General features: G+C 42.6%; 1 protein-coding gene across 1 annotated transcript; it reads left to right on the plus strand.

Moving 5' to 3' along the window:
- Positions 1-551: 551 nt before the first annotated feature.
- On the plus strand, positions 552-26,095 carry LOC141438429 (structural maintenance of chromosomes protein 6-like). Its single transcript, XM_074102294.1, has 19 exons — positions 552-874; positions 2,214-2,372; positions 4,121-4,362; positions 5,609-5,859; positions 6,468-6,665; positions 7,819-8,012; positions 8,054-8,305; positions 9,206-9,352; positions 10,537-10,664; positions 11,425-11,620; positions 12,270-12,435; positions 14,269-14,395; positions 15,445-15,537; positions 16,784-16,954; positions 19,567-19,754; positions 22,283-22,451; positions 23,581-23,691; positions 24,709-24,903; positions 25,935-26,095. Exons 1-19 carry the CDS (start codon positions 652-654, stop codon positions 26,070-26,072), a joined length of 3,348 nt encoding a protein of 1,115 aa, XP_073958395.1. The 5' UTR covers positions 552-651; the 3' UTR covers positions 26,073-26,095.
- The last annotated feature ends 1,144 nt before the right edge of the window (positions 26,096-27,239 follow it).

Here is a 27,239-nt window from a genome sequence, read left to right on the forward strand (position 1 = left end):
TAGTGCTGGATTCATATGTTATAAAAATGCGGTTTTTTTCCCACAGGATTGCTTAGAAAAAGATTCAAGATTCTATAATAACTAACATCAAGATATGTGTGTGACTTGACTTTCTAAAATACTAAAATCCAAACATCCCATCAAAAACATACTGTAAAAAAATGTTCAAGAAAAGATAATAATAATAACCTTTTTTTTTTTTTTTTTATTCTTTGAAACGGGCAACGTACAAATTTGTCACATTAGCCCATAGGGCAAAACATTAACTAACCAGGAAAAAAAAATACATCTCACAATTGATAATAACTAATTCCTTGTCACATCAGCCAACTTGAAAAGTATTAACGCCATGTCTGAGGCCGGCATAATAATCTTAATTTATAAAAAACAAAGTACGGTACGGTACGGTAGTTTGCCTTGTGCTGGACTTGGTAGCGGTACTGCCGAGTCTGCCGGGCCCCCAAAAAACACGCTGCTGTAAAGGCTTAGTTCTTATTACCTATCAATTAAAAAAAATATGACAGGCGACTGACAAGACAATTGACAGGTTCTGTTTGTCTGACAGTCACTGCCATCCATTACTACTGGCTGTGGTTCGTGTTTGTGTGATTTTTTGATTTTGGCGCAAAAGCCATTCAAAAAGCATCAAAAATGGACTCGGATTCTGAGATTGTTGAGGCGGAGACCGATGGTTCTATTTGCAGTATTCAGATGCGCAATTTCTTTTGCCACGAGAATTTGCAAATCGACTTTAACAAGAATGTGAATTACATCGTCGGCCGCAATGGCAGTGGGAAAAGTGCGATTTTAACTGCTTTAGTCGTCGGCTTAGGAGGCAGAGCCGCTGCGACTAACAGAGGGAATAATTTGAATTGTAAGTTTACCGCTATCCACTTAGGTTTATTGAATCTAAACATTTGCAAGAAGTTTGGGAGTGCAAACAACCTTGTGTGTTGTCAAATTGATTTGTTTATTTATAAATAGTGTACTTAGTGATAACAAACAAGTAATTCCCTGGTGGAATACGGTATTCCCCTATTTAGTAAAGTGCAACAATGTTATTATTTATTTATTAGCTAATGAATATTTACAGCATTACAGTTCATACCCAGGTCCGGATTTAAGGGAGGGCATCCCGGGGCCTCCACAAAAGAGTGGCCCCACAATAGAGACTTCGGTTTTTTTTTTTAATCAAGTTTCAAAATGAGTAAACAATAGTAAACAACTTTTCCTTTGATATTTTTTTTTGCTGTTTTACCTTTACTATAGTAATTTGTAATTGTTTGTTTTAATTGGTAAATAGTTTGCGCGGGGGGGGGGATTCCACTCCTTTGTTGCCCCAAGGCCGCCAGACCTCTAAATCAGGCCCTGTTCATACCAATGCACTGTAAATTTTAAAACATAAATATAATCTATATATATATAAATACAAGTCCTGTTACACTCATTCATTCATTACTGACTCATCAACGCCCAGACCAAACCCTTGAACCTAGAAAGCTGAAATTTTGCACAGAGGTTCCTTTTATGACATGTACACGAGATAAGAAAGGATTTTACAAAATTCGTCCCCTAAGGGGGTGAAAAGGGGGGTGAAGTTTATATGGAATTTTCTCATTTCTGGACTTAGAAGTATGTAAATAGGTGAATAACTTCTCGATTACAAATAAAAATTATCTGTGTAAGTGAAATTTTTTTATTATTTTTTATTGACTGGATGGCAAACGAGCAAGTGGGTCTCCTGATGTAAGAGATCACCACCGCCCATAAACATCTGCAACACAGGGGTATTGCAGATGCGTTGCCAACCTAGAGCCTAAGATGGGATACCTCAAGTTGCCAGTTATTTCACCGGCTGTCTTACTCTCCACGCCGAAACACAACAGTGCAAGCACTGCTGCTTCACGGCAGGATTAGCGAGCAAGATGGTGGTAGCAATCCGGGCGGACCTTGCACAAGGTCCTACCACCTGCAAAAAATAAATGCCCCAAATGCCTGCAAATGGATAAAATTTCCCCTTAAAGGGGTAAGATGGGTTAGGTTAGTTAAGTTTAGTTAGTTGTTTAGTTATGCCATCATGCTTTCCTCATCTGGAAATATTGGGTTTAAATTAGTCCTTTACCAAACATCCTTTACCATATATAGTCCTAAAGCACTCTCATCAAATCTATAAATATTGCAACTGATTGTTTCCAAACACTTTATTTTTTTAGCATTCATAAAAAAGGGTGCCAATTCTGCATCCATCGAAATCAAGATCAAGAACAATAGTTCACAGGCGTACAAGCATGATGAGTATGGGGACTACATCACAGTCGTAAGACATATCAACAGCTCCGGAGGCTCCAGCTATAAAGTCAAGAATGCCAGAGGTAGTAAATATATCTCTCACATTTAATAAAAATAACTCATGTCTTAAATCGAGTTTAGCTTGACATGATGGTATAGTATCACTTCATCTGTATTAAATAAAGTATCAGCTGGAGACTAAATGATACTATAGTCTGGTCGTTATCATCTGAGCTCTGGGGTCATAAAAACTCTTTTTCGCACATCTTGCTCGCTCTTGGGAGGTTAGCAGATCTCTCGCTCGCACTTTGCAGCAACTTTAGGGATGTGCATTACTTAGTAAATGTTTCATCAATGTCACCTACACAATACAGAACAAAATTTTCAGGGTGCCCTGGTTTGATTGTGCCAGCCTCCCCAGGGATTTACTTGTGTGGGCGTTTCGAGTGCGGTCAGGACATGTACCATTGAATAAATTTTTAAATATGATGAAAGTAGTTCAATCCCCCATGTGCACGGATTGTAATAAGATTGAGGACTTAATACATTTTTTGGTGGAGTGTGTCTTGACGAAGTTGGTTGAGTGATTTGGACCTGTTCAATGGTGCAGTGAATGTTATTTTGAGTTGTCCGGTATCGGAAGATGCAGTACGAATTTACAGGTTCATCAAGCACTCCTTTGCAGCCAGATAATCTGGACATCGCAATGGGAGTGTTTGATGAATGTGGACATCGAGTCTTTCAATGAGGCTGGCATAGACACACTGGTGCACTTAAGCCTCAAAAAAAAAAAAAAAAAAAAAAAAATGTCACCTAGGATAGTAATAAAAAAGTTACGTATATGACTCTCTCCTTATTTATTTACAGGTATAGAATAATGCAAACTTAATAATTACATTAAATGAAATAAATCCTTTTTAATGAGTTATGAGTAGGTATATTAGAGAATTATCTCTAATAACATAAAACACACACTCATTAGAGTGATTACCACGAAATTATATAATAACGAAATAAATACCACAGTCCTAATGACCCAGCCTAAACATCTATTATCTACTTAAATACTTAAGTGAAACATAGATAAGAAAAGTGCAATCGATATCGATAACTCGCGTATCATTGCTCATCCTAATTCACTCTTTAGTTTATGGTTGTTGAAGATGTTAACGACCGGACTATAACCCAACATGATTTGGGCTAATTCGTAGCCCTTCCTCTGGGAGCTCGCGACTCGGCGGCTACAACAAAACTCGCACTGCGCGCCACCGCTCTGCCTGCTCGCGCGACTGCTCGTCGAAACTAATAGCCGTAACAGACGATCGAACGGTCCGGCGGACCGATGGGGACGCAGCCATCTGTTAGAATGGGATATCCATACCACCATCTTACTCTAACAGACAGTTGTGTCCCTCTCGGTCTGCCGGACCGTTCAGTCCTCTGTTACGGCTATAATACCGGCGCACAATTACCCACGTTTTCATCGTCATTTATACTATTACCGTGAAATGTAGCACACACCACTAACATCTGGGTACATTGAGTGTTTGCCACAGTATACCCGTAAAATCCTGGTTTTCCTTGTTGGCAAAGTTTAAATTTTGATCAACCATTAGTTGTTTACTTTCAAGCCTTCAAGGCTGTATAATTTTACTTTTAAATTCATTCTGTATATACTGTGATCATTATTTTTTCAGATTTTTCAAGGAAACAATTTACCTAATGATGGGGGGAGGGGGACAAAAGTTTGCTGCATGCTTCTAACACATGACTTAAATTAATTATAGTACTCATATTACTCCCTACAATGATAAAATTACTTGCTTTAAAGGTGAAGTTGTGTCAACAAAATTTGACACAGTCAAGAACATAATCCGTGCCCACGACATCCAAGTCGACAATCCTATATCGGTCCTCAACCAGGATGACGCCCGAAGCTTCCACGCCTCCGATGCCAAGAAGAAGTACATGCTGTTCCGGAAGGCTACGAACATGGATGCTACGGAGACCAATTATAATAAAGCGCTGGAGACTGGGAAACTGGCTTTTAAGATCAGCGAGCGGAAGAATGAGGTCAGTGTGTTACGTGCCAAAGGGGGGGTGGGGGATCTTTGCTTAATGAACTAAGACAACTACTTTGCTCACCTTATGCAACTACGTTTATGCAAGAAATGTGTGTTAATGCAGTTTCTCCACCTCCACACTGTAAGAACACACACAAATCACACATCCATCTATCACTACCACCACACTACACTGACGCGTTTCGAACTCAACCAGAGCTCATCTTCAGAGCAACACAACCATTCACCATGCTACCAGATGTTAGACTGGTTTGATTCAGGATTTAGTTCCTTAATATGGACCTCCGCCAAGTAACGCCAGATTCAATAAATTAGATCTTTGCTTAGCTTATAGGGTTTGGATGGTGATTTGATTACATCAGTAATATCGAAATTAACTGCATACGAGTACAACTACAACTCTAACTTTTACAACCTGTGGCACTATTTCCACTAATCCAACTAATTATAAACGCGAAACTTTGTATGGATGTTTGTTAATCTTTCATGCCAAAACTACTGAATATCCATAGTGAAACTGTTTTATTAGAATTTAAATGTTTTAAATCAAATGTCAAGATCTGGCAAAGCCATTTGCATTTACCAATTTTTTAATATGTCCCTTGCGTATGAAACATGACCGAGCACCCATGAGGCCCCGTGCCCTTACACAGCTCAATGCGCTCCTGGCATCGACACCTGAGTGCGATTTCTTTGCGTGGCGATGGGCGGCAATTTGTACTGAATGCTTGAGGTACTGTGAGGCGATGGACGATAGATGTTCTACTGTTCCAGTATAATTTGTTTGTTATCTGTTAGTGTTTATTCGTTAAATCAATAATCTTTCATAGTTAGTTTAAGTTTCATGATGAATTGGTCATTAAGTACTGTAATGTCATGTAAACGTTTTTATCAATAAATAATAAATAATAATAAATAATGAGGCTGATATGATCACCTGGAGTATTCAAAGCCTCAAAAAAAAAAGAGAAAAAAAAAACAAATGTTCAAAGGTTAACTGGAGGTGATCCCTTTAAGGTATAAGTTCACTTTTGTACATCTTATTATCTGTTCATTTCATGTGTTTTTATGTACGTACAATAAAGAGTTTACAATGCAATACAATTTAATAAAATCCCGGAATTTCAATGAAACTGCTGGATCTAAATAGATTACGCGTGCGAAGCCGCCGGGTAAAGTCTAGTTTAACCACGATTTTTTAGATTTTTTTTAATTTTATTTTTGTTATTTCACAGGCTCTGCAATCCGTGGAAAAGGAATACAAGGAGCTAAAAGCGATTCACGACAGGCTTCTCTCTCGGGGTGAGATCGAGGCCCGGAAGAAAGCTCTGGAGAATGAATACTACTGGAGTGAGGTACTGCAGTACGAGAGACAGGCAGACTCTATACAAGTGCAGTTTGACAAACAGAAAGCCAGACTAGACAAGCTGGCAGAGAAGCTTAATAAGATGAAGGAGCATTATGGGAACAATAATGGGGCTATTGAGTAAGTATTAGCCGATAGCTACATCTCGGGCCTGGGTTTAGATACTCTATAGTTTACGAGACAGTTCATATTTGAGATGAGAATGTGTTAGTACATAAAATTCAAAAAGTGTAATTTATAAAATAATTGCTTAATGATCCTGTCGGCGATAGACAGCCTTGGGTTCTCAAGGTGGTTGTACGGGATACGTACAACAACGTTGATCTGATAATTGATACTTTATAGAAACACTGATAACTGTATATGATTTTATTGATAACCAAGGTACAAATGTACTAGCTAGGAGCACGTATAAACGTAGACTGAAAGATATTACAATTAATATGCATACTGCAATAAAGAAATGAATGAATTATGAATAGTGCTGACGCTTGGAATGTGCGATGCTTGTATTGTACAGTGGTGCTTTAATAAACAATAGAGAATCGGCAGTGCTTGCTAAGTCTTAAACTGATTTTTGATAAACATTCTTTTTTCGTTTATAGTCCGAACAAAATGAAAATAGACAAGATGAAAACAAACTTTAAGCAAGTTCAAATTGAGAATGCTTATATTGTACAAATGTTCTTTTAAGTATGCCACCGTATCTGTACTTTTACCATTTTTAGCGCACTAAGATCTCAGTTAGAGGAAAGCACGCTGCAGCGCACGGCGTTAGAGCAAGAAGTTCGAGAGTTGGACGACCAGCTTCGTCCGGCGCAGACCACGCTGCGTAGTCTTAAAGCGGCCACTGCGAAACACAACGACGTGCTTGCGCGAGAGAAACGCAAGATAGCTGAAATACAGGGAGAGATCGACCGTATCGAGTGAGTAGAGTTTAGAGTACCAGAAATTGAGTTATAGCAGCATATTTCAGGGTATAATGTTAGAGCAAGAGGCGAGTGAAGTGGATGCTGCGTTGTCGGCAAGCGGCCAGCGTAAAACAACGACGTGCTTGCGCGGGAGAGGCGCAAGATCGCTGAAATACAGGGAGAAATCGACCGTATCGAGTGAGTAGATTGTAGAGTGGCAGGAATTTACTTAGAGCAGCACTTGTTGTGGAGTATAATGTAAGAGCAAGAGGCGCGTGTGGTGGAGGTGTATATTCGTCCAACACAGACCACGCTATGTAGCCTCAAAGCGGCCAGCTTGAAACAACGACTTGCTCCACGAGAGAAACGCAAAATCGCTGAAATTATGATCGCTTAAATTTTGGAGTGTCAAGAAATTCTCCTCCTCCTTCTTTTAAAACCGCCAGCAAAAGCAATGGTTCAAACGAAAATCCGGAACGTAGCCGAGGGTTACATGCCATGACACGAGATTTGCGAAAACAAGTTTACGCCCAGGCGAAACATAATTTTCACCTCCTTACAGCGAGAAAAAATAGCAGTTATATGATAGTAAATATATAGAACATTGATCGACCCTATTACTTGATTTGATTTCACTGTTATTAATTTAACTAATAATAACAATAATGATAATAAATAATAACGTATCTGAATTTGCATCATATGTTTCATTCCAAAAATATTTTTCACTTCTCATGCTCGTAAAGTTCGTGTTTATGCTGGGTCTAGGTGACATAAAATGACTTTTTATGCTCTAGCGCATAATGTAAAAATCTTCATGTAAGACCAAGGCAATCAGGTGTAAACAGCCACAAACAAAGAAGTTTCTACATATATTTTTAAGTAATTTTTGATTTACATAAAACTAAAATCAATCAATTTATAATTATAATAGTAATGCGTGAATAATGAAAGGTACATAGTAAGTGAACAATTGTTTCCACTGTTTCTATTTAATTTCCTCGCCATCAAAGTGAAAAGCAGTGTGTAAAACTCGAGCATTAAACCCATTTTCCCCTCGACGTGTTTATCAACCCTCGCCGTATAGGCACGGGTGGCTATATGAACGCCTCGGGTAAAATGGCTCGTTTTATGCTCTTGTTGTACAATCTACTGTTGTTGATCGTAGCTCCGGGGACGCGGCGACGCAGCGCGTGGCGCTGGAAGCGGCGGCGGCGGCGGCCACGGAGGCGGCGGACGCCGTGCGCGCGCGGTACAGCACCGCGCAGCATCACGCCGCGCAGGCGCAGCAGCACGCCGCGCACGCCGCCGGGCGACTGGAGCGCGCAAACGCCGCGCCGGCGCGCGCCCGCCACGCTCTCGGTGAGGGGAGGGGGGGGGAGGGGGCGGCGCGCGCGGTACAGCACCGCGCAGCATCACGCCGCGCAGGCGCAGCAGCACGCCGCGCACGCCGCCGGGCGACTGGAGCGCGCAAACGCCGCGCCGGCGCGCGCCCGCCACGCTCTCGGTGAGGGGGGAGGGGGGGGGGAGGGGGCGGCGCGCGCGGTACAGCACCGCGCAGCATCACGCTGCGCATGCGCAGCAGCACGCCGCGCACGCCGCCGGCCGACTGGAGCGCGCAAACGCCGCGCCGGCGCGCGCCCGCCACGCGCTCGGTGAGGGGGGGGGAGGGGCGGCGCGCGCGGTACAGCACCGCGCAGCATCACGCTGCGCATGCGCAGCAGCACGCCGCGCACGCCGCCGGCCGACTGGAGCGCGCAAACGCCGCGCCGGCGCGCGCCCGCCACGTGCTCGGTGAGGGGGGAGGGGGGGGAGGGGGCGGCGCGCGCGGTACAGCACCGCTCAGCATCACGCCGCGCAGGCGCAGCAACACGCTGCGCACGCCGCCGGGCGGCTGGAGCGCGCAAACGCCGCGCCGGCGCGCGCCCGCCACGCGCTCGGTGAGGGGGGGGGGGGGGGGGGGGAGGGGGCGGCGCGCGCGGTACAGCACCGCGCAGCATCATCAGCATGCGATGGCGGCCCGCAATAAATATATGACACTCGTGTGTGATACAAAAAGGGCCAAGTACTCCATAATGTGAAGTGAAATAACTTTTCTCAAACATGACATGAAATATTGACGTTGTGTTACAAATAATAGGCCGAGAAGTATCGCGCTGAAAGCGCTGTGGCTCAGCTGCGTGCGCGCGGTCACTCTAGCGGCCTGCAAAGAGATTTCATACAACCTTGCAGGCCGCTGGCCGGCAATGCGACCGTCTTTTGTTTCAACGCGCGCGCGCGACACGCACAGCAACACCACAGCACGCGCAGCAGCACCGCCCACCGCCAGCAGCCACACAACAGCGCGACCAGACTAGCGTCCCGCCAGCTTCATTTCTTGTTTTATTTATTTTATTTCATGTAATGTTTGAGAAAAGCACTATACAAGCCTCGGCCGGAACGTGGGGTTGCCGGCCTCGCATACCTATCCTGCTTGGCCGGAACCCCTTACTTCCCGGCGATACGATTACGATATGGGTGTATTTTGAACGCTAAATTGTGTATTTGTTCGGCAGCTAACCTGAAGCAGCAGCTGCGCGAGCTGCAGACCCGCGGCGACGACTCGCTGGCCGTGTACGGCGGGAACATGGTGGCGCTGTGCCGCGCCGTCAAGGACGCCGTCGCGCAGGGACGCTTCAGCGCGCCGCCGCGCGGGCCCGTGGGTGAGTCCCACTGTGACCTGATGCTGGAGTGATGAGGGCTATCGCGTATGAATTCGCCACTAGAGGCGCTAGTGTAGCGTGAGGTCTCCGAAATGTCAAATCTCATAGTTTTTGGGTGAGCTACGCGGGTTTATTTATAATTAGAATAGTTTTGTGAATATTTTGCAATATCTGAAATTAATTATGGCAAATATGCGTTCCGGGGCAATGAATGTCTGTGTTTTGAGACAGTTTTGTCTTTCGGAAACCTTTGTCCTCCCTTTTTTCCGAACAAAACGGGGACTATGCAACACTGTGGCATGCTCGATATTTTTATGGTACGGTTTTAAGGTGTATTAAATATGATTTTAATCTAAACTTTGTTTTCACGCCCGTAATAACAGACTTTGAAAGCCATACTTAAAAACCTCACGCAACAGTGCGCCATCTAGTGAGACAAAAAACGATAGCCCTTATTGTGTCCCCCGCCCTTCGCGCCGCCGCGCAGGCCCATGGGCGTGTCTCGCTGTATCCTGACGCTGGTGACATAGGCGTGCATTGGGTCAAATTCCAAGTAAGGCAGCTGGTAGTTTCCACCGCAGCAACGCGTCACCATCCCCACAGTAGAGTAGCAGCACCAGCACTGCCTAGTGCCTACCGTACCGACGTTATAGCTAACATTACGTAATATCCCGCGCCCTAGCAATTGTACTGATCACTTAATATACTGAGCGGAAAAAAGTCTGGCCCTCAAATGTATGCAGAATAGGTAATTTTGTATGAAGAGTGGGCTAAATTTTGTGCCGCTCAAGGCTCGGATACCGGTTAAATTTCCAAACCGTTATCATGTACTTGGCGCAAAACCTTTTCATTTTGGTTTCGTTCGCAAAACCGTTATTTTATAACCGGTTTTTATGGGAACATTTCCATAAAGTTCTTGTCAGATTAACCGGTTTAGAACAATAAAAACCGGTTTATTCTGGCGCAGGATAAACGTCACGGCCAGCTGTCACTCGTCGAATAAACCGGTTTATTTAGGTTATAGTTAAGTTCTTGAAAACGTTCGCGTTCTTATGAAAGTTCGGAGTTAAACCGAAATAAACCGGTATTTACCACTATTCCATAAACCGGTTCCGAGCCTTGGTACCGCTGAGTATAGCTCATAGTGAGCAGTTCCAATGACACTGACGAAGCCCCCCTTGCAGGCGCCCACCTCAAGGTCCGAGAGAAGAAGTGGGGCAGCGCCCTCGAACACATCCTCGGCAGCAGCCTGCAGTCCTTCTGCGTCAACACCGACCAGGACTCCAGGACTCTCTTCGAGATCATGAACAAGGTACCTACCAAGCTGATCTGGGTTCGATCCCCGGTCGAGGCAGATATTTGTACGGAAAAGACGAATGTTTGTGCTCGAGTCCTGGATGTTTATAGTTGTTATTATAAAAAGTGTTCTGACAGTTATAAAAAAATCCATTACATGCAAGACACTATTATTAACTCACGCTTCAAACTTAAAAAATTAAATAGCAAATCTTTTTTTTTATTATTTAATATCAGCACTACTGGTACGTCTATGGTATTGTATATTATTTTAAACGCTCGATTTTAATGAAAATTTGCACTTTAAAGTTAAATATTTTGCAAGCAGACCACTGAATCGAAAAATCGTTTTAACAACCCCTTAATTATTTTTAAAAGACCTATCTAACGATACCACACACTACAAGGTTGGATGAGAAAAAAAAAACACCCCCACTTTCCGTCTATGGGAGGTACTCTAAAAAAAAATGTTTTTTTGAATTATTTATGCCGCTTTGCGGCATAGTTTACATATATATTCGTGCAAAATTACAGCTTTCTAGCATTGATAGTCCCTGAGCAAAACCGCGGACGGACAGACAGACATGGTGAAACTATAAGGGTTCCGTTTTTGCCATTTTGGCTACGGAACCCTAAAAATGTGAAAATATCATGCATCTGTCATATTTCCACAAAAATGTCTGAGTGGCATTACTTTCGTTCAATCCATCTCTTTTGAATCGACCTGTACATTAAAAAGTTGATCGACCCAATCACATTGACTGCTTTTGTTCCAGGTATATGGCAAACAGCCTAAACCCATGGTGACATGCAGCAAGTTCATGAACAAGCAACACAACGTAGATCGAAACAGGGTGCGCGTGGGCAGCCACCTGTCCGCGCTGGACTCGCTCGTCATCGACGACCCTGTTGTTGCCAACTATCTCATCGACAACATCGGCCTTGAGGGGATACTTCTGGTGCCCGATCATGGTGAGTTTTAGAGCTGGAGAAACTATTTTTACAGCTGCATACACTGTCTACAGTAGCGGATATACTCCTAAAGCCCACCATATAAACATTTCTAAAAAAATTACAAAGCAATTTGAATGTTATTGTTTCCGAATAAAATCGAATTGCCCTGGTGTTATACATTTAAAAACAAAAGAAATTTTCCTTTGTTGCATTGTCCTTAATTCCCTTGAACTTATTGTGTATATTATATTGCACATTTGGGCGGCACGAGGCAGCCTTCCGAGCTGCAGCCCGGGGCCCCGTGAATATAAAGGGGCCCCCCAACCCTTATTGGAGACCCGAAGGCCAAGTGTGTAACGTTTCTAAAACTCGCGAACACAATCAAATGACAGTTTTTGTATGCAGCTGTTATTTGATTGTGATCGCGAGTGTCAGAACCGTTAGGCAATAGACTCTCTGGTGTATAATTAACGATGGCAGTGTTTGATAGCATTGCTATTAGTCTACTGATTAGGTAGACCCCAAGTTGTATTAGTCAAGCTAGAGCAAAGGGAATCGAATCAAATTAACTTGCAAGATTTGAAACAAATATACGCGGTGTTGTTGAATAAAAACTAGGAAAAAGACTATTTTTGTTACATGGTGTAATTGTGTGTTTGTGTGTCAGTGGAGGCGCAACATTTTTCGGAGCGAAGAGAGAACGTGCCGGAAAACTGCAATAAGATTGTGACCCTCGACTGCTGCGAGTACATGCCCGCGCCTAACTACAGGAGCTACGGCGGAGTGGCCAGGCCGACCAGGTTCCTGCACGTCTCTAGCGCCGAGAAGAAGAGGTCAGTGTGTGCGTGTGTGTATGGGACGGAGAACTGAGATCGACACTCCACTGTTGCTAGTGTACAGGGTGAAGTTTTGAACGTGATACAAAATTAATATGAATCCCTATTAATTATTATTGATCCCTTTAAGTTCGTTATTTTCATGTGTTTTTATGTACAATAAAGAGTTTTACAATACAATACAATACAATACAATATTACTTAAGGGCTCGTGAGATATTTGATATAGGATAGAATAAAAAAAAACATTTGGCGTAAAAAAGTTTGTACATGAAATTTTAATGTAATAAATAATATAATTGGATGAATCAACTTTTTAGTGTTGTTATTATGTCCCGTAACTCAGGAGACAACAGTAATACACTTGCTAAGAAAAATGTCAGCAATGTATACTACTAGCATGCTTAGGAGATAAGTCACAAAGGCCTTAAAACTGTCACAACTCCTAACTTTTAGTAGATTTGTACCCCATGGAATCATACTTTTAATAAGTACAACTACACTAAAAAGGTGATTGACCCAATTACTAAATTAAACGGTTCAACTCACGATTATAATTCATGAACGGTGCCGTGAGACTGTGCGAGGAGTGCCACCGTCGTGAACGCACTCACCTATGAAAAAGATCTTCCGAAAGGATCGAAACTAGTCGGACCGTTACGGACTTATAATCGTGAGTTGAACCGTTTAATTTCGTGATACAAAATTAATGATCAAGCTCTATTAATACTGGACTATACGAGTCAATAAACTTTTTATTATAGCTTTTGCCATGGCAGCGTTCCTGAGTTACTTATTAAAAGTATGATTTTATGGGGTACAAATCAATTAAAAGTTAGGAGCTGTGACAGTTTTAAGGCAATACCTTCATGGCTCATCTCCTAAGCACGCTGACAGTACCTATAAATTGCAAATATTTTCCCGAACGGTCCGACTAGTTTCGATCCTTTCGGAAGATCTTTTTCATAGGTGAGTGCGTTCACCACGGTGGCACACCTCGCACAGTCCCACGGCACCGTTCATGAATTATAATCATAATTCATTTATTTGCAATAAGTGTTGGTTATAATGGTCTTAAATTTAAAGCAATAAAAAATGTTCACACACTTAGCTAACTATAATAGCATGCAAAATATAAAGTTTTATAACCTAAAAATAAAATAAAAATAATGTCAATGTTAGGTATTATGTCTAAGTGAATAATTATGATAAAAATGTCAACTGATCAGATTAAATTTAAATGAGAATAATAATAATTAAATAATTGTATTACAGTTAAAATAATCCGTTATAGAATAAAAACACATTTCTGTCAACCATTTTTACAATTCGTGTCTAAATTTGAAAATCGGGGTAATGGTTTGTCTCAAACGTTGCGGTAAGTGATTAAATATTTTTATGGACATTATATATATGACAGTTCTTGGAATATAACGCACTTTTACATGTCGGTAATAGAATCGTGAGTTGAACCGTTTAATTTAGTAATTGGGTCAATCACCTTTTTAGTGTAGTTTTACTTATTAAAAGTATGATTCCATGGGGTACAAATCTACTAAAAGTTAGGAGCTGTGACAGTTTTAAGGCAATACCTTCATGGCTCATCTCCACGCACGCTGACACTACCTATAAATTGCAAATATTTTCCCAACAAAGTGTATCACTTCACTGTTGTCTCCTGTGTTACGGGACAGAATAACGCCACTAAAAAGTCGAACCATATAAACATCTGTATCCCGGAAATGGTTGACGCATACCGAGCCGCGTAGAAGCTCGTGAAAAGTTAGTGAAAGTAAAGAAAGCACAAGCTAAAAGTGAATTTTGTTGCAGGCAATTGCAGGCTGAAATAAAAGAGAAAGAGGCTGAGCTCAAGGCGCTGGAAGCCGAAGAGACTAATCTGGCGCAGGAAGCTAAGCAGGCGAAGGACGCCGAACGCGCCGCCACTCGCGCGCTGCAGGTACTGTTTAAACCTCCGACGGAAAAAGGGGGGGGGGGCGTTAATAATAAGATTGACGACAATTATGTCTGTAATGGCATCGTAGCTCTCAAACGGGGGTCTATATTAATTCGTAAAACGTAATATTTGTAATTCAAATTGGCATAGCGAAATTTCGCATGACCATTAATCTGTCATCTCCCAGGATAACAGGATCAAAGGAATTTGGGCACAAATTTGTGCCTCTGGGAGAGGACAGGTTAATTCGCATATCTGAATACCTACCCATAATGTTACAAAGTGAAGACGAAAGAAGTGAGGTTAAAAACAAAGTTTATGCTGGGTGCCCTCTTATTATATTTACTTATTTATTTATTCAAAAGTAAACAGTCTCTTATCCTACTTCCTCCTAATATTATAAATGTGAAAGCGAAAATCCCGGTAATGCGTTCCCGTGGGATAATATTTTAAGTTTAAACAAGAATAGAGGGCGCTGTCCAAGAACGGTGACGTACCGTACCTCGGCTCTCAAGATGACGTGTTAACTTCGTTTGCAATCAGTAGATGGCATTGTGCGAGCGAACATTGTCCTTTTCAATTACTGCCGTAACCTTTTTCCAAGCCAAATTCTAAGACATTTATTTATTACGTTGCCATGGTAACAAGAATCGTCTAAGTCAGGGTTTCTCAAACTTATGGGTCCACGTACCCCTGTTAAAGTTTCTAGACGATAGCGAACCCCAAACTGACTGATGGAGAAACTAAAAATAAAAAATACAAAAAGACTCCAAAAACCAATCTTAATCATCTTGCTAGTCTTGCAGCCTGGTGGTTTTTGGAGTCACGTAAACCTTGTCGCGAACCCCCTACCGTCGAATAGCGAACCCCTTGGGGTTCGCGTACCCCAGTTTGAGTAAGCCTGGTCTAAGTAAACGGTTGTCGTTGTATATTTCTAAAAATTCCACGGGCAACAGTTGTGTTAAGACGGCATTAACGACGGCTAGTAGGTATTACAATAGCCTTTTTATGAACCCCTTGAAACACGGTTGTTACCCCGTTTGTGTCGGCAGGCGCTGTTGGGCGAGCGGCACGCGTGCGAGGAGGCGGAGCGGGTGGCGGCGGCGGCGCGCGGCAACCAGCACCAGACGCATCAGGCCGTGCTGGTAAACAATCATCAGATCAGCCGTTGAACGTCCACTGTCCCATAGACATAGACCTCCAGTTGCCTGGTTGGAAGCGGCCTGCATCAAAGTCAAAATATCTTTATTCAATTTAGGCTATAACAAGCACGTATGAATGTAAAAGATGTGTTGCGAGGAATGTTTTTTTCAAGAACCAATGGAAATGCTTAAGGGGATCCCATGCCCCAATGACCTTCGATCTGAATTCCTTAGTTTTCTAATGTTTTTGTAGCTTATTATATTAACAACAACGGCTTTAAGCAATATAGTATCCCATATTTACTTCAAAGTTCATTGTTTTCGAGATATTTGGAATCAAAGTTGAACCATTTTAGGCCAAATAACTGGTTTTCTGGCCATAACTTCGGTGTTAATTAGTTTCAAATGAAAACCCTCGACCAGTTTTTAGAGACGTCAAAGACGAACCCAAATATGTAGATTTCGTAAATGTTAGATCTTTCACGTCAATAGAGATACGAAATAAGTGTTTTTTCAGACAGTGTTTAAAAAAATCATACAAAATTAAGTATTCATTTTTTTCGAAATCCGGTAGACAAAAATGGAGATAAAATATTGAAGAACCGATAGCCGTTTGACTTATAATTCTATCTGTAGGGCAAAAGTAGGAGATACGATTCAAAACTGGTCAAAAATCGATGAAAACCTCGGGTAGCCCCTTAATAGGTAAACACCTATCCTCGTACAACACCGCTCTGGTGGAAACAGCTGAGCGGAGCGAGGCGAGGTAAATTAAGCGTTCCTATTGGTTCATGAAAAACATATTCCTCGCGACACGTCCTCGCACATCTCTGGTAGAAATGCAGCCTTAAGAGCGTTTATACCTGCTGAGCTGGCAACGTTGCATTTTTGTTAGTTTTTCTCGATTATTCCATAAAAAATGAATGAAAATTAATACTGTTGTCTGATAGAAGACTTCTTAATATATAAGTTAATGTGTCTACTCCAATAATTATTTGTTATAGACTTTTATTTTCTTTAAAAACCGGTCATAAACATTAATTAGTTTTTAAGGAATATAAAAGTCTATCATGAATAGTTATTGGAGTAGACACATTAACTTATATATTAAGAAGTGTTCTATCAGAAAACATTTTTAATTTTCATTCAATTTTTATGGAATAATCGAGAAAAACTAACAAAAATGCAACGTTGCCAGCTCAGCAGGTATAAACGCTCTTAATGGAACGTACCCATTCTATTTGTACAGATAAGCGAATTGAACGAGTCCAACAAGCGGGTCGCGGCGCTCGCGCAGCAGGCGGAGGCGTCTTCACAAAAGGAAAAGGCGCAGGCCGAGAACATAGCGCAGCTGGAACAACAGCTCACGGACGTGCGGAGTAAGCTCGCCGAGGTCAAAGCCACTTGCAGGAACTTGGCCGTGAGTATGCAAAACCAGTAGGAAACCAGTAGGAATAGGAAGACCACGATATGCTGAGCCGGGACCTTTTTATAACGGCAACACTACTTATGTATTTTTCTAACCTGTGTAATGTGTCACAGGTGTTTAGAGGTGAGACGTACTAGGCAAAACGCGGACTGAGTCTTGCGAGTACGCGTCCACAAAAAGACTAGATCCAAAGACTAGGTCCACGAGTATCTACGAGTCTTGAGTACTCAACTCAATGAGGGCTATCGCGTATGAATCCGCCACTAGAGGCGCTAGTGTAGCGTGAGGTCTCCAAATTGTCAAATCTCATAGTTTTTGGGTGAGCTACGCGGGTTTATTCATAATTAGAATAATTTTGTGAATATTTTGCAATACCTGAAATTAATTATGGCATATATGTCATGAATGGCAGATATGGCATGAATGTCTGTGTTTTGAGACAGTTTTGTCATTCGGAAACCTTTGTCCTCGCTTTTTTCCGAACAAAACGGGGACTATGCAACACTGTGGCATGCTCGATATTTTTATGGTACAGTTTTAAGGTGTATTAAATATGATTTTAATCTAAACTTTGTTTTCACGCCCGTAATAACAGACTTTAAAAGCCATACTTAAAAACCTCACGCAACAGTGCGCCATCTAGTGAGACAAAAAACGATAGCCCTCATTGACTCATTGCGTAAACAAAATGATTCCCGTAAATGCGCTTCCGTGATACATATACTAGTTTTAGTATGCACCGTACTAGTTTTAGTGGTTTTACGAATATCGAACTACCGAAATGTCATCAAAAGAAACTAGTCTTTTTTTTATTCATGCTAAGAGTGTTATTTGAACAAATGATAAATCGCTCGTTTTTCCTGGAATTCATCGCGCAGTGGCTAGGGCGAGTCGCGCGATCCTGAAGACCCGAAGTTCCCGGTCGTTTTGGGAATAGTTCGAAGCGCGAGCGCAGTGAGCGCACGCATCATGCTTGTTTTCAAGTTGGCGGAACATTGCAGCCGCCGTACTCCTAAACACTCGTACGCTAAAAGAATCGCGGGCGGGGACGCGTACTCACGCGTCCAAGCCAAAACCTATTCCAAAAACCTATTCCAGTAAATACGTCACCTCTACAGGTGTTATAAATAAATTATTTTCTTTCTTTCTTCCTTTCTAATACGGATGGACTAGTGATTACCCGCGGCTTCGCACACGTAAATAATAGTTATTTATGTGGCTGGTGCATAATGAGAGGCATTAAAGTACGAGTGTGGTTTTATGAAACGAGCCGAAGGCGAATTTCATAATAAGATAACACGAGTGTTTTAATGCCTAATTATGTATAGCCGCATACATAACTTTATCTACATGCATATCATAAGTTTTCTACAATATGTACAGATATGCATTGTTAAAAAAAGTATTACCGATACTTTAATGTAAACATTAAGATGCACTGTACTTTAATGTGAACATTAAGATGCACCCGCAGATACCAGGTTTCTTAATAAAGGCCATTTGATAGTCGTTTCTGAACATATAATAGGGAAGTTATGATATGCATGTAGATAAATAAATTATTTTCTTTCTTTCTTCCTTTCAAATACGGATGCACTAGTGATTACTCGCGGCTTCGCACACGTAAATAAATAAAATAAATAAATGGACCAATCAACTTTGTAGTGTTGTTATTCTGTCCCCGTAACACAGGAGACATCAGCGATACACTTTGTTAGAAAAAATATTCCAATTTATACTATTATCACTCTTAGGAGACGAGCCATGAAGGAATTGGGATGCACCAAAAAAATAACCTATAGTTTTTATCTTATTTTTGGAAAGAATAGGATATTTTAAGATACCATTTTCATTGATTTTGAATTTGGATAAGTATTTATTTTATTTTATTTGTCACAGTGAGACAGCCACATTCCATTGCCTGGAAAAATTCAGGTCGTACATAACATAATCTGTGGCATTACAATTTGACAATAATTCAAGCACGGTTTAGGGTCCTAAATGAACCATGACAAATAGTTTTATTTTATTTCTCTTCTTTTAGCTTCGATTATTTTCTTTTGTATTTACTTGTAACATAGTAATTTAATAATTTAATTTGTAAAAATACATTGGAAATACTCGTATACATTTCGGACTTTACGATAAATGACAACTGTTTAAGGCCAGTTGCGCATCATGTGATTAAAGTTCTATCTTTGTCACTCTTTGCTATTATAAGCAGGACAGGAATATTTCAAACTGTCAATTTGCTTAAGAGTGTAGACCTGCTTTATAACTGCCTTTGTGACGAGATACTCCAGGGGTCAAATGAGGGTCATTACTTAAATTTTGTTTATTTAAATCAGTTTATCACATTTTTGGAATCTGATTTCTGAAAACGCTTCACGAAGCCTATTTCTCCAAATGGTTTTCGATTTATTATATGTTGTCAAAAATTGGGACATCCCAATTGCCTTAAAACTGTCATTTGTACCTCATAAAATCATACTTTAATACGTAACTCAGGCGACGTTACCATGGCAACAAGGAACACTAAAAAGTTGAAAGATCCACTCTCCTTTTTTGAAGCCGGTTAACATATATATTTTTTAACTATACAGGAAGAAATAGAACAAGAGACTGTGAAGCTCGGCCGCGGCGTGGAGGAGCGCAGGACGTGCGAGAACCGGCTGAAAGAGGAGAACAACAAGCTGAAAGAGATAGAGAAGGCCCTGGACGAGAGGCTCACCGTCATACGCGCCAAAATAGCGGACGCAGAGATGCTGTGCGAGCGGAATGAGAACGCCAGGTAAGGGTTGGAGACGTGGATTTAAAAATAGAACGAAAGAAAACATTCATTTCATCATTTAAGCTATTAGACGAAAAAAATTTTTTTAGGGCGTTACATACCTTCGTTTAGTTTTTATGCATTTGTTAGTTCTTTACCTCAAAAGTTTAAATTCCTTGTAGCGTTTCACCGAATCGCATTTCACCTCGATTTTATTTTTAATTATAGTGTTGTGTCACAATCGTTTATTTTTTTAGTCGCTATTAGATTTTAGTCGCATTTCACCTCGATCGTGTATTATGTATCACAATCATCATTTAACAACAATCAACAACAATCAAAACATCAATTAACTTGTCAAATTAATTAGAGTCCTAAGCAAATATCGATCACGGCGAAATGCGTCTAGGGTAAAATACTACACGAAAAATGAGATGCTACAAATTAAATATACTAATGTAAAAAGCTACACGATAAATCGCGTCAAGTACATGATTCTATTGAAATTTTGTTAGTTCGAAGTGAAATGCGATTTGGTAAATCGCTACAAGGAGTTTATGCTTTTGAGGTAAAGAACTAACAAATGTTTTTAAGACCTTTGTAATCGTATTCTCGGTGTATACTGGCCCGAGGAAATCTCCAACTTAGATCTGTGGGAACGCTGCGGTGAGATTCCAATCAACCAGCAGATCAAACGTCGCAAATGGAACTGAACTGGCCACACGCTCCGAAGGGACCCCGAGCACATACCGAGGCAAGCCCTAGACTGGAATCCCCAAGGAAAGCGGAAACGTGGCCGTCCGAAGCAAACCTGGCGGCGGACGATCACTGCAGAAGCGAAGGCAATAAGAATGACGTGACGTTGCAGGTGGTAGGACCTTGTGCAAGCTCCGCCCGGATTGCACCATCTTGCTCGCTAATCCTGCCGTGAAGCAGCAGTGCTTGCACTGTTGTGTTTCGGCGTGGAGAGTAAGACAGCCGGTGAAATTACTGGCACTTGAGGTATCCCATCTTAGGCCTCTAGGTTGGCAACGCATCTGCAATACCCCTGGTGTTGCAGATGTTTATGGGCGGTGGTGATCTCTTACCATCAGGAGACCCACTTGCTCGTTTGCCATCCAGTCGAATAAAAAAAAAACTTGAGCGGAGTGAAGCGGGAGGCTCAAGCCCGTTCGGGATGGCGACGCACGTGGACGCCCTCTGCCCCATCTAGGGGACATAGGATATTAAGTCAATAGTACTCTAATGTGACATGCAATAATTTGAAGAGCATTTATTCGTGACAACATTCGAAGAAAAAAAAGAAACATTGGTCATCTAACTAGGTTTTACTCACGGATTTGTTCGCGTAAACGATTAAGGTGCTGATAAAATTGAGTATTCACTTGTAACAAAACATCGTGCAATCGCCGTTTTGACGACCGGATGGCCAAGTGGTAAGACCTGACTGAAGCTTGAGGTCCGGGGTTCGATCCCCGACCGGGGCAGATATTTGTATGAATGATACGAATGTTTGTTCTCATGTCTTGGGTGTTTAATATGTTATCCGCTGCCTAGTATCCATAGTACAAGCTTTGCTTAGGAAGTACGCGTTGGTCTTCGGATGAACCTAGATAAAACCAAGGTTATGTTCAATGAACATGTAAGTCCGGAACCAATTGCAGTTTAAGGCAGTGTTCTCGAAGTGGTTAAGGAGTTAGTTTACCTCGGGCAAACTATGCAATTAGGTAAAAACAACTTCGAGAAAGAGGCCAACAGGAGAATACAGTTGGGATGGGCAGCGTATGGGAAACTGCGTCAAGTCTTCACATCACCAATTCCACAGAGTGTAAAGACGAAAGTCTTCAATCAGTGCGTCCTACCCGTCATGACATACGGTGCCGAAACATGGACGCTCACGTTAGGGCTGGTCCACAAATTTAAAGTGGCTCAACGTGCTATGGAAAGGGCTATGCTCGGAGTTTCTCTGAAAGATAGAATTCGTAACGAAGTGATCCGACAGAGAACCAAAGTTATCGACATAGCCCACCGCATTAGCACGCTGAAGTGGCAATGGGCCGGCCATATAGCCCGAAGAACCGATAACCGTTAGGGTAGACGAGTTCTTGAATGGAGACCACGGATCGGCAAACGTAGCGTAAGACGTCCTCAGACTCGGTGGAGCGATGATCTTCGCAGGTCCGTTGGCAAGAGCTGGATGAGAATAGCCGAGGATCGTGCTCAGTGGCGTGCCATGGGAGAGGCCTATGTCCAGCAGTGGACGAACATAGGCTGATGATGATGATGATGATGACCATTTTTTGTAGTGACTATGAGCAAAATTTTGCTTGGGCTTCAGGAGGCTTGGTTCCTTTTTCCATTTGAGGTACGGAACAGTATAGAACATAGGTAAAAAAACTTAAGAAGATGTTATGTTGTGTGAAATCGATATGGGACTTAAGTCAGTTTTCGAATATGGAAGGTCGACTTATCTATTATGTTACTACTACGCTACTACATACAACTGGTCATCTTCTTAAGTCTTTTACCAATACCGTTGCTTAACACAGGGACTTGGAAACCGTAAAGCGCGAGCTGGAGAAGTCAAAGATGAAGCTGAAAGCGCTCCGCACCGACGACCGCAGCGCCGCCGACGTGGCCGAGGAGCTGCTGCGCGTCGAATCGCTCTGGAAAAAGTCCACCGAGAAACAGCAGATGGTCAAGAACGTGTCTGAAGAGGTATTTATTTTGACCACTATACCTATATGTACTTACATACAGCCCCACACAGCACACACACCCACTGAACAAATCACTTATTAGCAGGTGGTCTGACTGTGGTTTTTATATTAAAAATAATTAAAAACAAACTCGTAGTGCTACTGCGTGTATTATTGGAAGTCAAGAAGAAAGTGTTGCCACATACAAATAATTAAAATAAATCTTAGTGTTGTAATCCTTAAAATAGATTTCAACACCCACACACACACAGGCCCGCTCTGATAGGTTCTTGACACTCTTATGGTGATTTACCACCGGCGTAGCGAGACGAGAATTGAAATTTGTATGGCAGCAATCAATCAATCAATTCAATTCTCGTCTCGCCTCGCCGGTGGAAAACCACCTTTATGGCCTGTATCCCCAGTCCGATATGTTCCTGATCGATCATGCTCCAGATTTATGGACTAACTAGCCTTAACCTGCGGCTTCGCCCGCATTAGAAATAGCTTAATGCCGTCTTTACTGAACTGTTGTATATATGCTCGTGCAATTTTTGAAATCATCCACCACCACCATCCCAGCCTATATACGTCCCACTGCTGGGCACAGGCCTCCTCTCAGAACAAGAGGGCTTGGGCCATAGTTCCCACGCGGGCCCAGTGCGGATTGGGAACTTCACACGCACCATTGAATTGCTTCGCAGGCTTGTGCAGGTTTCCTCACGATGTTTTCCTTCACCGTAAAGCTCGTGGTAAATTTCAAATGTAATTCCGCACATGAATTTCGAAAAACTCAGAGGTGCGAGCCGGGGTTTGAACCCACGATCCTCTGCTTGAGAGGCCATAGGTCAAACCACTCGGCCACCACGGCTCCAAATTCCAAATCCCCACATTTTTGAAATATACAACGACAATTAACAGTTTACTTACATGATTCTTGTTGCCATGGCAACGCAATGAATAAATGTCTTGGAGTTTGGCCTGAAAAAGGTTACGGTAACAATTTGAAAGGACCATACCATACTAATGCATATAGCAATTCTAATGAGGGTACATTCGAGTTAACTGTCTGATATAAACATTATCACCAAGTTACCGAATGTTCAAGAGGTTACTGGCAACTGTACTCGCATTATGTGTGTTCACAGTTACAAAAGGTGACAGAGGCGTACCGACATATGTCCTACAGAATGCAGAAAATGATCGCGAACCTCGTGCAACACAACTTCAATAATATACTCAACGTCAATAAGTATTCCGTAAGTAATCGTTATACTTTGTAATAGCTTGTTGCTTTTCAAGACCAGTGGCCGTATTGTGTACCGCATATAACCGCATTCACCGTCTCTTTCTACCCTCATCTTGGGCGTATGACAGAAAAGTGTTTTATATTTAAAAAAATGTTCTGCCGACAGAATGCAGCACTAGCACAAACTAGTTTTTGAATAATTTATTGAATCAGGCGTTACTTTGCGGAGGTCCATATCAATGAACTAAAATAATTTCCTTGCTCACCCGCGACCTTAACTTAACTTAAGACCGCGACTCGCTTAACTTGACTTAAGGTCGCGGGTGAGCAAGGAAATTATTTTAGTTCATTGATATGGACCTCCGCAAAATAACGCCTGATTCAATAAATTATTTAAAATCGGCATGCGTAGCCGTGCAGGCACGTTTATATCTTAAATTAACTAAGCAACATCGTCTAGCTGTTCAAAATATTTGGTCTAAAAAAAAGAAGGTCGCGGGTGAGCAAGGAAATTATTTTAGTTCATTAGTTTTTGAATGTCTTAAATGTCCGTAGGATGCCAGAATATCATATTATTTCAATTATTTATTTGGAAATATAGCTCTATCGATATTTACATATCATATTATTTTGTTACTAATAAAAATGTCATGATCCGTTATCGCCATAAAGAGAAGAAGAAGAAGATTTATTTATTGGCCAACATGAACAATACAGGATACCAAGAGAACTGTAGGGCTACTACGAAACTCGAAGTTAGTATCGTACCGTCCCTCTCGCTCTCGTATTGAATAGCATAAGTGTCAGAGGGACCGCACGACACGAATTTCGAGTTTCGTAGTAGCTCGCGGACGTTGTCATGGAGGTTTGTTTACGGTTTGTGCTAGTGTCGCCCCCTGCACAGAGTTTTGCTTTTGCTTAATATTCCCTATTGGTGTAATTTGTCCCAAGATATAATTTATTTATTATAATGCTTTCGTCACCATATTGCATGGATCGGCGGATTGGTGATATTCGGTGTGTCCAGGGCACGATGCACATCGACTTCAGCCGCGGCGTGCTGGAGATATCGTGCACGGGCCGCGAGAGCAGCCGCCTCGCCGCCAGCACGGCGTCCCTGTCGGGCGGGGAGCGCTCCTACAGCACCGTGGCTTTCATCATGGCGCTCTGGAGCTGCGTCGAGGTGCCGTTCTACTTCATGGACGAGTTTGACGTGTTCATGGTTAGTATTACAACTAAAATGGGAGTGATAAGTTTCTTGGGCCGCCACTCCACTAGAGCGGAGTGGGGAGAGCGGTGAGCGAGATAAAAATTCACCTATGGAATTGTATAAAAATCATGCGAAAGTGAGGTAGAGGGCCGGAGAAACGAACGCGAGCGGTCAAGCTTCACGAATGGAAGAACAGTTCGCAACTCGGCTCAGCATTGCCCTCACGCTCCTCTCCGTAGGCTTGCTCTGCCAGTGGACAAGCAGCCTTAAGGTAAACGTCCACTTGTCGGTATCGTACGCACCGGACGCACCGCACGCAACGGATCGTAGTATTCTTTGTATATAAACTCATATAAGTGCGTCCACCTGTCCGCATCGTAAGCATCGCACATTTCTATACAAAGCAACAAATCCGATACGTCCGAAACGTACGATGCGGATATGTGGCCGCCTACCTTTAATTGCCGGAAAACCTTCAATTTCGTAGTACCCGGCATTTCATTTCAGTGCGCCCGAACGAGCGAGCGGATGCGGCGGCCATATTGCTATTTCGTCATGGAATGGGCTTTAAGTATGTCGTTTGTGTTCGCGAGTTGTTTTCTGCTGTTTTATATATTTGATTATATAAAATTGTTTATCGATAAAAATAATTAGTCGAAATTCGACGAAGAACTAAAGTCACTGACATTGCTGGAAAAATATGCAAATTGAAGTGGCAAAGGGCAGGCCACATCGCTCGAAGAAGAGATAATCGTTGGGGGAGAAAAGTCCTCGAGTGGCGACCACGAACCGGAAGACGAAGCGTTGGCAGGCCTCCCACCAGGTGGACTGACGACATCGTGAGAGTGGCGGGAAACCGGTGGATGCAAGTGGCGAGTTGTCGTTTATTGTGGCGTTCTAAGGGGGAGGACCTTGTCCAGCAGTGGACGTCTTCCGGTTGATGATGATGATGATGAAAAATAATTAGCGGGGGTCCAAAAACCCCTGATTTTAGTATTTGTTTATCAACAGTCGGCACAGAGTATAGTTTGTTTGTGTTGTAGGACAACGTGAACCGTACGAAGGTGATGGGGCTGCTGCTGGACCACGCGCTGAGCAACCCGGCGCGGCAGTTCGTGTTCCTCACGCCGCAGGACGCCTCCACCGCCACCGCCGGACCCAACGTCAAGATACACAAGTGAGTCGCCGTCCAGCAGAGGTCGCCAAATATTTTTGGAACCGGTCGCGTCATGAAAAAGTTTGAAAAATATTGCTCTAAAAAGATGGCTGACACCTTAAATAAATTGTCATCTCTTAAGACAGACTAGATGGCGCTACTATCGTGTGTTTGTGATTGGTTTAAGGTCACAGCTCATTAAATCCACCCGATCAGCACCGCCTCGCCGCGAGCGGTTAGTATTCTTTATATGGATTTGTATGGGCTGGGCATGCGCTCATTACATCACCTACGTAGCCGTTACCGGATCGCCTCGCTCGTGAGGTGTCCACACGCGGACGGCGAGTAGACCACTCAGGGATAGTTCGCTGTTCGTACGCGTCCCCGCGTGAACCGCGCGCGATCGCCGTGGCGCTCCCCACCCTCATTTCATTTCATCGCCCACTCGTTGTCAATGCGACGTCCACTCGTGGGCCACCTGTCGACGAGTGGACGACGAAAGTCGAGGCGGCGCAGAAAGGCTACTACGAAATTCGAAGTTCGTATCGTACCATCCCTCTCACTCTCGTATTAAATAATAGTAGCGTCTGCGGGACGGTACGATACGAACTTAGAATTTAGACTTTCGCAGTAGCCCTCTCTAGTCGGGTGGGTGGCTCTAATGAGCTGTGACCTTTATAGCTAAACAAGATATCGCAAGCAAGACTGTGACAACAAACTGATGCTAACGCCATGCAGGTGGTAGGACCTTGTGCAAGGTCCGCCCGGATTGCTACCACCGTCTTGCTCGCTAATCCAGCCGTGAAGCAGCAGTGCTTGCACTGTTGTGTTTCGGCGTGGAGAGTAAGACAGCCGGTGGAATTACTGGCACTAGAGGTATCCCATCTTAGGCCTCTAGGTTGGCAACGCATCTGCAATACCCCAAGTGTTGCAGATGTTTATGGATGGTACAATCTCTTACCATCAGGAGACACACTTGCTCGTTTGCCATCCAGTCGATAAAAATTATAAATATAATAATCTAACGATATTTCGCCTGTCAGAACCCTTATTCCAAGACGCGGCTCTTTGCAAGATGAGCTCGAACGGCAAGCCAATAGTGAACGGAAAGTTTATTTCTGTTACGTTTAGTTACTTTCAGATTAATTGCCTCTCAACGATAGTTTTAATTCAAAGAATAAAAACGTTTACT

The sequence above is a fragment of the Choristoneura fumiferana genome, chromosome 18, assembly GCF_025370935.1.
Source record: "Choristoneura fumiferana chromosome 18, NRCan_CFum_1, whole genome shotgun sequence".
Classification (NCBI taxonomy): domain Eukaryota; kingdom Metazoa; phylum Arthropoda; class Insecta; order Lepidoptera; family Tortricidae; genus Choristoneura; species Choristoneura fumiferana.